This window comes from Physeter macrocephalus, chromosome 5, assembly GCF_002837175.3.
Source record: "Physeter macrocephalus isolate SW-GA chromosome 5, ASM283717v5, whole genome shotgun sequence".
NCBI lineage: Eukaryota > Metazoa > Chordata > Mammalia > Artiodactyla > Physeteridae > Physeter > Physeter macrocephalus.
In genome coordinates this window covers 44,894,348-44,910,940 of record NC_041218.1, presented here as the reverse complement: position 1 = coordinate 44,910,940, position 16,593 = coordinate 44,894,348, and the positions used below count along the sequence as shown (strand labels likewise).

At 33.6% G+C, this 16,593-nt stretch overlaps 1 protein-coding gene across 6 annotated transcripts in view; it reads left to right on the top strand.

The window, feature by feature from the left end:
- Positions 1-16,593, top strand: part of BBS9 (Bardet-Biedl syndrome 9) — a 448,864-nt gene that overhangs the window by 187,723 nt on the left and 244,548 nt on the right. For 5 of the 6 annotated variants that reach the window (XR_008617359.1, XM_055084928.1, XM_024129313.3 and 2 more), the window contains exons 15-16: positions 174-188; positions 5,098-5,238. Coding sequence is in view for 5 of the 6 variants with exons in the window: in XM_055084928.1 (XP_054940903.1) it covers positions 174-188; positions 5,098-5,238 (156 nt within the window). In the remaining variant the exon portion in view is untranslated. The remainder of the gene's footprint in view (positions 1-173; positions 189-5,097; positions 5,239-16,593) is intronic. The other variant, XM_024129308.3, reaches the window with a different exon arrangement.

The following is a 16,593-nucleotide window of genomic DNA, read 5'->3' as shown; positions in this document are numbered from 1 at the left end:
AATTGTGAATTGGCTTATCTTTATTGGAGGGCCATTTAAATCATCTGTAAGAATCTTGAAAATTTTAAATTATATTTTAAGCAGATATGTGTTAAGTTTGTGTTGTAATTTTATAACAGATAATTTGTTACATTTTCTCCCCTATCCCTTTTTGAATTGCCTCTGATGGATAGATCGAAATCCTGAGGGTAAGTGAAAAGATAATTTAGAACAAAATGAATTTCAGAACTGAAATTTGGTCATTTAATTGAATTGGTATTATACCATGAATGAATCCTTTTTATGGACTGCTGTTTTAACTATAGCAACCTCTTTAGGGTGTTTCAGTGCCTTGATCTGGCTATGGAGAAGCTAGTAGATGTTTCCACTTATAGATACTTGTTATTCATTATTAGTTGTTTCAGAGTCATGAGAAACAATGAAACTCCATGACTTTTATGAACAAAATCAAAGGCGCCAGTGACAACTTATTTTTGTAAGTCATTGGTGATTTACCTGTATGCTCAGTTATCTCAGTTTACTTAAAAAGAGTAAGGAAAAAAATTCTGAATTCTAAATTGTATGATTCTGTATACCCCAAAATAGTCACCTCTTTGATCAGAATGCCATGTGTACTCATTCTATGGGCCTATTCCTTGTCTTGTTTAGAATTTGTGGGGGAATATCATCAAGGGACTGACCCCTTGAACTTGCCTGGGTCAGTGTTGTCACCATTTTGTTTTCCCCAAATCCTTTGTTTATTACTCTGCTATAATACTTATCATAATATGAATTTCATTAAGTTTGTTCCTTAGGTTCCCCTAGTAGATTTTTGAGCTCTTTAAGAGCAGGGTTCAAGTACTTATCTTAGGATTGTGCAGTATCTGGTCACATGACAGGTACTCTATAAGGATCTTCTACTTTGATTATTTTTCCTCCTAGACACAGACTTAATGTGATGGTTTGTCTTAGTTTATTAGCCATTTTAAGATTAGTATTAGATAATATTAATTAGTAATAATTAGATAAATAAAATACTTAAAAATAATGGCATTATTTACTCATGTAGTTTTGGTGGTGCCAACAACCTGAGTTGCCTAGTGTCTGGGAGGTGAATATATAGTTATATGAGAAATATTTTAATAGAAGTAAGCTTTTAGCTTAATAGTATAAAGTATACTTGTCAAATTAGAATTTGGGTTATTAAAAATAATTTTAATAATGAATATTTACATTTTACTTTGCAAGATTTCATGTAACTGATAAGATTTTGCAATAACTTTTATAAAATACAATATTATTTAAATTATTTGTTTTGAGTTTTAAAAAAATCAGTAAAGGTTATTATTGAAAGGAATTTATTTCCTCTTACTAAAAATTCAGATCAAACCATGAGAAAAAAAATCACAATACATGGAAATTTTAGTATTTCAATGCAAACCTAAAGCTGGTTTTAATAATCTCTTATGATATATTTAAAAATTATAATTAAGCTTCAGGGAGTATAAGTATATTCAGCTTTACCTAGTATGCAAGAAAATAATGTTGCCACTTATATCTTACTTACATAAGGCTTCAAATTTCAAAGACTTCCATTTTATTGGCCTGATCTGTTCAGGCTGTATTGCAGATAAGCAGTCCTGCTTTTACATATGGAAAAAGAGAAGCAAACGAGGTTTTATGTTGTCCCATAAGAGTTTGTCTCCATTATTTCTGCATTAAAGTTACATGACATGGGCAGTGTAAAACATGACTGCAGATGGAGCACAGTACGTAGCCAGACAAAACAGGAAGGGATCAAGGAAGTTCTGGCTACCAGACATTGCTACTGCTTTGGGGTTCCTTGTTTTCAATAAGAAATGACTCTAGCAGGCCCCTGGAAAGAGTTCTAAAGGCATTATGTAGATGTGTAATATATAGATATAGTTATTCTACTCTGGTATATAAGTTCTTTTTTCTTTTTTTTAAAGCACATTTTGGCATCCCTCTTGACAGTGATACTGGTCTCTTGGGTGTGCCAGGGGTTATTAGAATTCTCTTCCTGGAAAAATTGTTCTGTCAGAAGTGATTTTGATCTGAATTTTCTCTCTAAGTGTTAAATAATTTTGTGATTAATTGCACCATGGTAGTTGCGACTATCCATTTCCTCTAGTAGGCTAGAAGGGGAAGTGTTTGAAGGAGAGGTGATTATATTTGTTAAAAAACTGTAGAAAAAAGTCAGTCTGATGAGTGAGTAGGCCAATATTTGAGTATTACAAATGACCAAATTCTTCTTTTCTCTCAGCATTATATTCAGAGAGTTGAATAAGCCAAATAGAGACTGTTTTGCCAACTAAATATCGCTGATGGTAGGCTGTTAGGATCAGTTAGGCTCTTTCAACTGAGTTGAAAGCTATCCTACTAGCAACTTTGGAAAGTCTTTAAATGCATGTAATTCTTTCCTTCCTTATTACAGATACACATATGCATACACTCACACATACCTCTACGTGTCTCTGGCTTCAGGTTCTTAGCTACAGTTATAGCCTGAAGAGTAACTGGTAGCCAAATCTGCATTTCAAGTTTCTTAAGAAAATGTAAATCTCAATAGAAATGTGCTTCGGAAAAACTCCATGTCTAAATACTAGACGTTATATTTTGAAACGTTTGGGTTTTAATTTGATGGGAAGTAATATAAAATATTGGCAGTATAATTTTTCTTTTTAAAGGTATGGTTTCCTTAAACTGGTTTCTAAAGGATTTCATACTCTTTTTTCCCCCCAATGGTAAAACTTTTCAAGCTGCCATCATTTAAAAAATAGCCATAATCATTTTATTAAGTATGAGTGTCATCATTTTTCAAAGTAATGTTTTCCAAATGTCCTGTGAAACAGGTTTACAATTCCTGGAGAGAAAAGAAATTCTGGAGGGGTTCTTCAAATTTTAGCAACTGCAGACCATTGCCCTAGTGTGTGATATTGTCATTAACTGACTTAACTGAGCTGTGAATTGAGTTACAATGTATTTCCCTTCTTGGGTTTGTTAGTGCTTGCAATCCATTTGTTTCAATTTCTGAAACATTTATACACCATCAGTTTCTTTAGCTCTGGGTTCTTGGTGTTTTAGGGTAATAATCTAAGTAACATAAGGCTAGCGTTGTTGATCATGATTAATTTTGTTTTACCACAAATTCAGTCAGTACCTGGTCCAAGTGAAGTAGGGCCACAGTTTCAGCAGTGTAGTTTTAGAAGAGCATTTACAGCCAAATTTTATTTGAACTATTAGCTCAGACTTTGGTTGAAAGTACACAGAAGATAGCTTCTCTTTGTGCATGTACAGAATTGTCAGAAGATGAAGCATTTTTCCCCCGTTATTCTATTCATTGAAAATGAAGGAAATGGAGCTAGGTTTCAGTTTCCTTGTGCTTTCCAGACTGCATCTATTAATTGAGGCTGTAATTTATATATTGTAGAGGAAAAACATTAGTAGGTATATTTCCATAATTTGGGGATATATGGAATATATGAAGTTGGAAAAAAATAATGCTTTGTAATATTTTTTGTGGTGATATTGACAGTTTTGGTCTGAGCAGTAGCTTAGATCATGTTACCATAATATTTTGAGTCAAAACATTTCATCATTTTAAAGTACAAATACACATGCCTCTAAAACCTCACAAAATGTCAGGAAATAATACCCTGGGACTTCTCTGAAGAGACACCAGTTATAATTTGCATCTAGGATTCCAGGAGAAGTGAATTTAACATCTGTTGGTTATGAGCAAAAAATGAGCTATGTAAAATTTGATGGATAATAGATTATGTTGAAGAGAATGACAAATATGCTCCACATGCTCTGAAAAAGTATTTAATTGGCCTCATATATCAATATGCTTGCCATTGTTGATGATCTCTTACTATCCTGGTGAAGAAGTAGTTCTGAAAAGTGTACTCCCAGCTTGGTTATAGAGTAAACCACACAACTCCAATTGGCATTAACAAAATATATTGCTAATTCTAGGAATCCTATTTGGGATCATGTCTCCAAACTTTACTGCTTCCGCTTTTGCTATTTTTAAGCTGCTCTCTGACTCCACTGTAAAGAAATAAAGGAATTAATGTGTGGATCTATCCAGTAGAGTAGAACAGTTTAAGTTTTCCTTTTTTCTACAGTAGTTTACTAAGATATAGGTTTCTGTATATTATCTTTTGTCTTATCCAGTCAAAAATAGAATCCTAGTATAAAAGGAGAGAGAACTAAAGTTGTAGAATTGCTTTACTTGATTTATAAGTAGAGAGCCTAATTTGCTTTGGTTTCAGTTTCATTCTTTGTAAAAATATTAAAAGGAATGATTTTTAAAAATTTTAAATTCTGATATAAAACTCTTCGTTGTTATTTATTTATGCAGTTACTTATTTCAATATACCTGTATACTTTCTGAAAAAATTTGAGAATTGAATGACTGTGTAAGCCTTTCAAAATGTTGCTTAACAGTGATATGTAAAGTTAAATGGATTGAGAAAAATTCAATTTGTATGAAAGTAATATTCTTCATATTGATGTGTAAAATGACATCATTAGAATGAACTTCATTAGAACTTCAGTAGGGCAAATTCTGCTTTCATGCTCATAATTTATTGCAAATTGTTAATTGTACTTAGAATCTTCAATAAGTAAAAAAACTAAAATTAAAAAATTCGGGGGTAGAGAAATGATTAGATATGGTCATATAGAGTCTTCCTGATATAAATTTCATATTCTTTGCTCATTTTAGCGGATAGTCTTGGATTAGGGCTAGAGCTTTGAAGGTCTTAAAGACAGTTCAATAATTGAATATAACTACATATAATGTTTTATATAGCATTCAACTGTGATGATTTTTTAAATATAATATTACTATTAAAGGCAGAGCTTACCCCTATGCTTGTTTTTAAGATTTTATTTTTGCCTTGCACTTTTTGACAATAAAGTAAAAACATAAATTATGATAATGCTTTCCAGTTATTTCAGTTACGCTAAATGAAATGGTCAGGTAGCAAACATTTAAACTAAGATATGTTGCTACTATGTACCACTATTAGTAGTACAATATTTTTCTTATTTGTCAAATTTATGAATGTATGTTTCTCTTTATTTCAGGCATTCCTCGAGTTAGCCAATGTAAGTTTAGACTTCCCCTGAAATTAATCTGCTTACCAGGCCAGCCTTCAAAAACTGCAAGCCACAAACTAACTATTGATACCAACAAATCTCCAGTCAGTCTTCTCAGTCTCTTTCCAGGTAGGACTCTTGAAGTAACATGCCTGTAACATCAGAAATGTTAAGAATTTAGAATGGAATCCTTCATCAGCAGGTAATGATGGGGTAATTATCAGATAATTGTTAAGTCAGAATATAAAAGTGCCTCAAGGATTTTTTCGTCTTGTTTGCGGGTTCAAAGGCAAATAGCTTATATCAACAAGGTAATAAAGCGTACCTTTTAAGTTTGATTAAATTATTATTATTATTATTATTATTATTTTTTTTTTGTGGTATGCGGGCCTCCCTCTGCTGCAGCCGCTCCCGTTGCGGAGCACAGGCTCCGGACGCGAAGGCCCAGCGGCCATGGCTCACGGGCCCAGCCGCTCCGCGGCATGTGGGATCCTCCCAGACCGGGGCGCGAAGCCGGTTCCCCTGCATCGGCAGGCGGACGCGCAACCACTGCGCCACCAGGGAAGCCCGATTAAAATTATTATAATCATTATTTTGCTTCAGTATTCAGAAATGAAAACATCAAATGTTTCTTTTTAGACTGTGGAATTTTTTGGCTTGGAATGTAAATATTTATTATTCATCTTTATTGTAGGTTTTCGAATATATCCCTTTTCTAAGCATGTAAATATTTATTATTCGTCTTCATTGTAGGTTTTTGGAAATGTACCTTTTAAAAGCATATTCTTATGCCCCTGAAAAGTAACCTCATAAGTAGGTGCTCTATGTGGTTCTGCTGTCTTCAGCAGCTGGAGGGGGCAATGTTCATTCTTTGCCTCCAGTGCTTTAGAAGGGGCTACATGTATAAAGCTAGAATATCACAGTGAACATTATTGGTAATTTGTGAAGGTGTGACTTTCTCCAGGTGTTGGTTTTTCCTTTTGGGTAGCTTAGAAAAGAGAGAGGCATTGATTGGATAAAACATCTTTAGTTGCCAGGGTTTCTAATGTGTCGCATCTATTAACTCTCTTGGTGATGAGGTGGAATTAAAAAAAAATAATCTGGGAATTAAATCGACCCTTTTAAATCCATCATTAAAAATCAGCACTGTTGACTGTAAGATGCATCTTCACCCTCGCATTAGTGGTTAGGATTTAGAATACAAGTATTTCCCACAAGGTTTAGAAATTTATGGTAAGTCAACTTTTGTGTTATTACCTACTTAAAGTGATTAAAATTTATTTTTCATTAATTTGAAGTATTTTTAAAAGCTTTATTTATATATAACTCTATGAAAAATCTCCAAGATGCTCTTTATTACAATTAATCTATTCTTTAGTTTGAATGAGTTCGAGTGAATGAGTGTGTGTGTGTGTGTGTGTGTGTGTGTGTGTGTGTAGTTAGCAAATAGTTTTGTACCTTTTGGTTTCTTATTCCCTTTTGTTCCCTTTCTTCTTCGTCAATTTTCTTATAACAAATTTGGATTTTAAAAAAGGCAGAGAGTCACTACCTTTATAACATCTTATGCAAACATACTAGTTCCTTGGTCTCCTATTCTATCCTGACAACATAGTTGGAAATTGTATGTTGCGCGCCAAATTTATTGATGCCTTTGAAAAATGTTTAAGACTCTGGCTTCTGAGTGGTCAATCTTTACTGTAGATGACTGAAACCGATAGAGATTGAATAAGAATGTATGCTTTTGACCAGAGAGGGAATCTCTGTAAGCTATGGATTGGGTAAGAAGTACTAAGGAAAGCTTAGATAACTCATCTGTCCTGATTTTGGACTCAATTTTGATGTCACAGGTATCTTAGGCTCATCAGCATATATTTGCTTCTTATTCACTTTAGAAATGGGACTCAATGACAAATTTTAAAAATTTCCCCTAAGAGTCAATTTATGTAATATAGTGTGTTCTCTTTTTGAGTTTCCAGATTTGTGTTCATATTAAACATGTTGGAATCCTGTAATTGTTTAAAAGAAGTACTCTTGCTACTTTTCCACTTTTCATGATGTTTCACTCTTGCTATATGTGACTTTTATATGTTGATGTTAAAGTTGCTATTACAAGTTATTTTTTAACAGAAATAAAATTAATGATCTTCATAGAGAAGAAATAAAACTACTTTTAATCTACATCTTTTCCTATTTGTTTATTTCAGGGTTTTTTTGTATATTTAAAATTAATTTTTCTTATTACAAAAGAAATGTGAAATTTAGGAATGGATAACCAAAAAGAAGAAAATGAAAGTTACTGGTATTTCTTACACCCAGCAATATCTACTTATATTTCATTACATTTTCCTACTCTTTTAAAAAATACTTTTTCTAAGCATTTCATCCCCCCAAAGAATATTACTTTGCATATTGTTGTGAGACACCTTTCTATATAATTAGATTTTTTATTTTATGATTTTAATGTTTACATACTATTCTATCACAAATCATTTAGCCAGCATTATATTTTTCTATATGTTGTTTTCAGTTTATTAACATTGTAAATATATTATAGCAATATTTCTCTAAATTTATTATTACTTCTTTGATGAATATGTAAAAGTGGAATTACTGAGTCAAGCAAAGGATAATAATATTTTTAAAGCTTTTGAAATATAATGTAAAATTGACTTCCTGAAGGGCCATACTAGTTAACGGTATCAACAATGTTTGAATGGAGGTGTCTAGTGCCCCAAATACTGGGCAGTAGAGAATATTATAATTATAAAAAGCTTTAATATGCTTAATGGCTATATAGAAAATATTTATTTACATATATATATAAATAATTATCTGGAGTGATTTTGGCTAAATGTGACTTAAGCAAGATAATATGTGTTTTTTGTCTCAAATAAAGAGAGGTCCACAAGTGGGCAATGGAAGCTGGTATAGTGGTTTGTGAATGTTATCAAAGACCCAGCTTTTTTCTTTCTTTGCAATGTGCATTCTCTAGTGTGTTGGCTTGTTCCATGGCAATAAGATAGCTGCTTTGGCTTAAGTCATCATAACTGACTACAGGGCAGGAGGTAGGGGAAAGAGATAGCTATAGCAATGACTGTAACTTTTATCAGAAAGGCGTGTTTCCATAAAATTCTTAGGAGATTTCTACTTAGGCCTCAATAGCCAAAATACTGTCACATGGCCTCTTCTAGCAGTAAAAGGGGCTGAGAACTAATGTAGATGGGCTGGGGAAAAGGAGGCTGGGAATAGATGTTAAAGTAGCTGACATTCAGTGTATGCCATGATACCAGTAATTTTACACAAAAATTTTACATAAATGTAATAACAAATAGCATGCTATTGTAGCAGCCTTTTATGGTACTCAGATATATGGCTATCTTTCCTTGTCAATGAATTTGTATTTTAATGTTTACATAATATTCTATTGTTTAGGGGTGCCATGTACATAGTTTTTTTGTACTTCTCTGTTTCTCTTTGGAGAAATTCCTTGAAGATAAATGACTGAGTTAAAGGATATGCACATTTGAAAACTTTATTCAAATGCCAAAGTTACTTCCAGAATAATTGTATCAGGTTACAAGCCCAACATCAGGGTTTGTACCCAGGATAGCAGCTGGATTTAAAGCTTTTAAAATTTTTGACATGGTTAGGTGAAATATGACATCTCCTTTTAAAATTTGCATTTCTAAATTATTTGTTAGCAAAGAAATTTTGTAATTGTTATTAACTACTTGTATTCTTTTACCATATAAGGTTTATATTTTTAGGTAGTAAAATTTATTTTAAAATTTAATTTTATAACTGCTTTATTTAGTTTCAAATTTTCATGTTGTGCTTAGAATGATCTCTATTTTAAGATTATAAAATATGAATTATATTTTCTTCTGGTACATTTTAATACTCTTTAATTCTGCAACACAGCTTCAGTATATTTTTTTGTTTTTATAAAAAACAACTTTATTGAAGTATAACTTATGTACACATGTATAAAGTATACAATTTGGTAAGTTTTGGTGTTTGTATATACCTTTGAAACCATCCCTGCAGTCATGATGCTGAAAATACCCATCACCCCAAAGAGCTTCCTTGTGCCCCTTTGTGATCCGTTTTTCCCCGATCCCCAGGCAACCATTGGTTTCCTTTCTGTCACTATAGATTAGTTTACACTTTCTAAAGTTTTATAAAATGGAATTACTCAGTATGTGCTCTTTTTTGTCTGCCTTCTTTCATTCCCTTATCAGATTATATGACTTGCACATATTTTCTCCCAGTCTATAGCATGTCTTTTTTTTTTTTTTTTTTTTTTTTCGGACGCACAGGCTCAGCGGCCATGGCTCACGGGCCCAGCCGCTCCGTGGCATGTGGGATCTTTCCGGACCGGGGCACGAACCCGTGTCCCCTGCATCGGCAGGCAGACTCTCAACCACTGCGCCACCAGGGAAACCCTGGCATGTCTTTTCATTCTTTTAACAGTGGCTTTGGAAGAGAAGAAGTTCTTAATTTTGATAAAGCCCAATTTATCTGGTTTTTTCTTTTATGGATCATGATTTTAATGTTATATCTAAGAAATTTTTACCTAACTCAAGGTTACAAGGTTTTTCTCGTACGTGTTTTTCTAGAAGTTTTCTAGTTTTATGTTTTATATTTAGGGCTCTTATCCATTTTGAGTTGATATTTATGTATGGTGTGAGATATGGATAAAATTCATATTTTTGCATATGAGTATCTAATGTTCCAGCACTACTTTTTTTTTTTTTTGGCTTCACCACGCGGCTTGAGGGATCTTAGTTCCCCAGCCAGGGACTGAACCCGTGCCCCGTGCAGTGGAAGTGTGGAGTCCTAACCACTGGACTGCCAGGGAATTCCCCCAAACTACTTTTGAAAAGACTATTTTTTTCCACTGAATCACCTTTGCAAAGTTGTTGAAAATCATCTGAGTGTATATCATAGGACTATATAAATCCTCAGAATGTATATATTTCTGCTTAGTTTGTTCCATTGATCTATTTGTCTTTGCTCATCAATATTGCTATATACCAATAGCATAGTGTCTTAATTACTATATATAAGTCTAGAAGTCAGGTAGCGTAATTTCTCCAACTTTATTCTTTTATTTTCAAAGCTGTCTTGGATGTTCTAGATCATTTGCATTTTCACATGAATCTTAGAATCAGCTTATCAATTTAAAAAATGCCTGAGATTTTGATTGGAATTGGGATTGCGACTGATCTAATTCTATAGATCAATTTGGAAAGAAACAACATCTTAACAATATTGAACATGGTAAAATTTGCTCCACTTATCCTAGTTTCTTAAGATGAAAGTAGAGACCTTCCTTTATTTAGGGCATATTTTATTTTTCTCACTAAGAGTTTGTAGTTTTCAATGTACAGGTCTTACAAATCTCTGTCAGATTTATCCGTAAAATATATTTTGATGTGATTGCAAATTGTAGTGTTTTATTTCAATTTCAAATTGTTCTTTCCACCCTGGCATGTCTTTTCATTCTTTTAACAGTCGCTTTGGAAGAGAAGAAGTTCTTAATTTTGATAAAGCCCAATTTATCTGGTTTTTTCTTTTATGGATCATGATTTTAATGTTATATCTAAGAAATTTTTACCTAACTCAAGGTTACAAGGTTTTTCTCGTACGTGTTTTTCTAGAAGTTTTCTAGTTTTATGTTTTATATTTAGGGCTCTTATCCATTTTGAGTTGATATTTATGTATGGTGTGAGATATGGATAAAATTCATATTTTTGCATATGAGTATCTAATGTTCCAGCACTACTTTTTTTTTTTTTTGGCTTCACCACGCGGCTTGAGGGATCTTAGTTCCCCAGCCAGGGACTGAACCCGTGCCCCGTGCAGTGGAAGTGTGGAGTCCTAACCACTGGACTGCCAGGGAATTCCCCCAAACTACTTTTGAAAAGACTATTTTTTTCCACTGAATCACCTTTGCAAAGTTGTTGAAAATCATCTGAGTGTATATCATAGGACTATATAAATCCTCAGAATGTATATATTTCTGCTTAGTTTGTTCCATTGATCTATTTGTCTTTGCCCATCAATATTGCTATATACCAATAGCATAGTGTCTTAATTACTATATATAAGTCTAGAAGTCAGGTAGCGTAATTTCTCCAACTTTATTCTTTTATTTTCAAAGCTGTCTTGGATGTTCTAGATCATTTGCATTTTCACATGAATCTTAGAATCAGCTTATCAATTTAAAAAATGCCTGAGATTTTGATTGGAATTGGGATTGCGACTGATCTAATTCTATAGATCAATTTGGAAAGAAACAACATCTTAACAATATTGAACATGGTAAAATTTGCTCCACTTATCCTAGTTTCTTAAGATGAAAGTAGAGACCTTCCTTTATTTAGGGCATATTTTATTTTTCTCACTAAGAGTTTGTAGTTTTCAATGTACAGGTCTTACAAATCTCTGTCAGATTTATCCGTAAAATATATTTTGATGTGATTGCAAATTGTAGTGTTTTATTTCAATTTCAAATTGTTCTTTCCTAGTACATAGAAATACAATTGGTTTTTGTATATTGATCTTGTATCACACAACATTTTTTCTACTAGCTTTTTTTTTTGTAGATTTAATCAGGTTTTCTACGTAGATGATCATGTCATCTGTAAGTGAAAACAGTTTTACCTCTTCCTTGCCAATCTGGAGATTCAGTTTGTTTATTTTTTGCTTGCTTTTTAACCTTGGCTAGAACCTCTGGGATGATGTTGAATAGTAATGGTGAGAGCAGACATTCAGTCTTTCAGCATTAAATATGTTTTAGATGTAAGTATTTTGTAGGTGTCCTTTACCAGCTTGGGGAAGTTCCCTTTTATACCAGGTTTGCTATGAGTTTTATTAGGAATAGATATTTAATTTTTTCAATGCTTTTTCTACATCAATTGAGATATTTTATATCATTTTCTTCTTTAGTCTGTTAATAGGTGGATTACATTGATTAATTTTTTAATGTTAGCCCTATTGTGCATTCTTGAGATAAATCATACTTTATCATGATGTATTTTCCTTTCAATAGACTGTGGGATTTAATTTGTTAAACTTTAGTTTATAATTTTCACATCTGTGTTTATAAGGGATATTGATCTGTAATTTTGCTTCCTTATAATTATGTGTCATTAATGTGGAGTTTATGGAATGAATTGGGAAATATTTACCTCCCTTCAATTTTTTTGGACAGTGTGCAGAATTGGTATTATTTTTTGCTTAAATAGTTGGAAGAATTCACTAGGGAAGTTTTCCAGACATAGAGTTTTCTGTATGGGATAGCTTTTAAACTACAAATTCAATTTCTTCAAAAGATATAGGCCTCTTGAGGTTATCTATTTCTTATTGAGTGAACTTTGTTAGTTTCTGTCTTTCAAGGAATATGTACATTTCATCTGAGTTGTTGAATTTATTGGCATAAGGTTGTTCATAATATTTTCTGATCCTTTTAATACCTGTAGAATCTGCAGTGATGACAATTCACTCATTACTGCTGATACTGCTAATTTGTGTTTTCTGTCTTTTTTGTTTCTGATCTATTGACTAGAGGTTTATCCATTTTATCTCATTTTGAAAAACCAGTTTTTCGTTTCATTCATTTCCTCTTTTTATTTTTTGTTTTCTATTCCTTTTAATTTCTTTCATATTCCTTTCTTCTGCTTACTTTGGGTTTAATTTTCTTTTCTTGGTTAGTTGGTTAATGCTATAAAATTTCCTCTAACTATTGCTTTAGCTGCATCCTACAAATTATGAAATGTGTTTTTAATTTTCACTCAGTATAAAACAGTTTTAAATTCCCCTTTTGATTTCTTTTTTGACCCTAGTGTTATTTAGAAGTATGGTATGTAGTTTCCAAATTCTTGGGGATTTTCCGTACAACTTTTGTTATTGATTTGGAATTCAGTTTCACTGTGGTAGGAAAACATACTTTGTATGCCTCGAATCCTCTTAAATTTATTGAAACTTATTTAATGGCCCCAAGATAGGACTGTTTTTATAAATGTTCCACATGCATTTGAAAATAATGGATTTTCTGCTGTTGTCGGGTGGGATCTTACGAAATGTCAGTTAAGGCAAGTTTTCTGATAATGTTTTTAATCTTCTATATCCTTACTGATTTTCTGTCTACATGTGTCAATTATTGAGAGTAGTTTGTTGAAGTCTTCAACTATAATTTGTCTATTTCTTTTTCTTTTTTTTTTTTTTTTTTTTGCAGATCTGAAGTTTTTGCTTCATACATTTTAAAGCTCCATTTTAGGCACATGAAAGTTTAGGTGTGTAATGTTCTCATGATTATTATGAAATAGCCTCTGGCTTTGTTAATATTCTTTGCTCTAAAATCTACTTTTATGATATAATATAGTTATTCCAACTTTCTTTTGCCTAGTGTTACAGTGATATATATGTATATTTCCTTTTTTTACTTTTAAGATGTTTACATCTTTATATTTAAAGTAGGTTTCTTATAGGTAGCATACAGTTGAGTCTTGGCTTTTTTAATGCAATACAATATTATCTGTCTTTTAATTGGGGTGTTTAGACCATTTTTTAAAATATAAATTTATTTACTTATTTTTGGCTGCGTTGGGTCTTCATTGCTGTGCACGGGCTTTCTCTAGTTGTGGCAAGCGGGGGCTACTCTTCGTTGCAGTGTGTGGGCTTCTCATTGTGGTGGCATCTCTTGTTGTGGAGCATGGGCTCTAGGAACACGGGCTTCAGTAGCTGTGGCACGTGAGCTCAGTAGTTGTGGCTCTCGGGCTCTAGAGCACAGGCTCAGTAGTTGTGGCTCATGGGCTTAGTTGCTCCACGGCATGGGCGATCTTCCTGGACCAGGGCTCGAAACCGTGTCCCCTGCCTTGGCAGGCGGACTCTTAACCACTGCACCACCAGGGAAGTCCCTAGACCATTTATTTTTAATGTGATTATTGATATGGTTGGTTTTAAATCTACCATCTTGCTCTTTGTTTTCTGTTTGCCTCATCTGTTTTTTTTTTCTGCATTCTTTTTTTTTTAAGATTTTTTTTGGTGATGTGGACCATTTAAAAAGTCTTTATTGAATTTGTTACAATATTGCTTCTGTTTTTTTTTTTTAATGTTTTAGTTTTTTGGTCACGAGGCATGTGGGATCTTACCTCCCCGACCAGGGATCAAACCCGCACCCCCTTCATTGGAAGGTGAAGTCTTTTTTTTTTTTTTTAACATCTTTATTGGAGTATAATTGCTTTACAATGGTGTGTTAGTTTCTGCTTTATAACAAAGTGAATCAGTTATACATATACATATGTCCCCATATTTCTTCCCTCTTTCATCTCCCTCCTTCTCACCCTCCCTGTCCCACCCCTCTAGGTGGTCACAAAGCACTGAGCTGATTTCCCTGTGCTATGCGGCTGCTTCCCAGTAGCTATCTATTTTACGTTTGGTAGTGTATATATGTCCATGCCACTCTCTCACTTTATCCCAGCATACCCTTCCCCCTCCCCATATCCTCCGGTCCATTCTCTAGTAGGTCTGCATCTTTATTCCCGTCTTGCCCCTAGGAAGGCTAAGTCTTAACCACTGGACCTCCAGGGAAGTCCCCTCCTGCATTCTTTTGAATTGAGTATGTTTTATGATTCCATTTTATCTCCTTTGTTGTCTTATTCACTATACCACCTAGTGTTAATTTAGTTGCTTCTTTGAAGTTTATGGCAGTGTTTCTCAACCTTTCTTTTATTATTTTCTCCACAATACTTTTTAGAATCTTTTACTTAATCAGCCCCTCCACACAGTTTTAGTACCACAGATAATCCTGTATATCTGTTCATATTCTATATGAATATCTGTTTTTATAGATAAAATGAGTAAGATTTTTCTGAACCCTATAAAATTTTTTTTTTAACATCTTTATTGGAGTGTAACTGCTTTACAATGGATGAACCCTATAAATTGATTTTTGCCCCTTTGGAAGCAATATTTCCCTGTCAAAAATGCACAGATGCATAATACTGTATACATCTTTAACTTATCACAGTCTATCTTCAGGTGATAGTATAATGCCTCAACATACAAACAGCTTCCCACTAGCTATCTGTTTCACATTTGGTAGTATATATAAGTCCATCACACTCTCTCACTTCATCCCAGCTTACCCTTCCTCCTCCCCGTGTCCTGAAGTCCATTCTCTACATCTGCGTCTTTATTCCTGTCCTGCCCCTAGGTTCTTCAGAACCTTTATTTTTTTTTTAGATTCCATATATGTGTGTTAGCATATGGTATTAGTTTTTCTCTTTCTGACTTACTTAATCCTGTACGACAGACTCTACATCCATTCACCTCACTACAAATAACTCAATTTAATTTCTTTTTATGGCTGAGTAATATTCCATTGTATATATGTGCCACATGTTCTTTATCCATTCATCTGTTGATGGACACTTAGGTTGCTTCCATGTCCTGGCTATTGTATATAGAGCTGCAGTGAACATTGTGGTACATGACTCTTTTTGAATTATGTTTTTCTCAGGGTATATGCCCAGGAGTGGGATTGCTGGGTGGTATGGTACTTCTATTTTTAGTTTTTTAAGGAAACCCCATACTGCTCTCCATAGTGGCTGTATCCATTTACATTCCCACCAACAGTGCAAGATGATTCCCTTTTCTCTACACGCTCTCCAGCATTTATTGTTTGTAGACTTTTTGGTGATGGCCATTCTGACCGGTGTGAGGTGATACCTCAGTTGTCTTTTCATCCTGTTTATGGTTTCCTTTGCTGTGGGAAAGCTTTTAACTTTCAGTAGGTCCCATTTGTTTATTTTTGTTTTTATTTCCATTTCTGTAGGAGGTGGGTCAAAAAGGATCTTGCTGTGATTTATGTCATAGAGTGTTCTGCCTATGATTTCCTCTAAGAGTTTTATAGCGTCTGGCCTTACATTTGGGTCTTTAATCCATTTTGAGTTTATGTTTGCATATGGTGTTTGGGAGTGTCCTAATTTCATTCTTTTAAATGTATCCGTCCAGTTTTCCCAGCACCACTTATTGAAGAGGCTGTCTTTTCTCCATTGTATATTCTTGCCTCCTTTATCAAAAATAAGGTGACTATATGTGCGTGGATTTATCTCTGGGCTCTCTATTCTGTCCATTGATCTGTATTTCTGTTTTTGTGCAGTACTGTACTGTCTTAATTACTGTAGCTTTATGGTATAGTCTGAAGTCAGGGAGCCTGATTCCTCCAGCTCCGTTTTTCATTCTTAAGATTGCTTTGGTTATTTGGGGTCTTTTGTGTTTCCATACAAATTGTGAAAGTTTTTGTTCTAGTTCTGTGACTAATGGCATTGGTAGTTTGACAGGGATTGCATTGAATCTGTAGATTGCTTTGGGTACTATAGTCATTTTCACAATGTTGATTCTTCAAATCCAAGAACATGGTATGTCTCTCCATCTGTTTGTGTCATCTTTAATTTCTTTCATCAGTGTCTTATA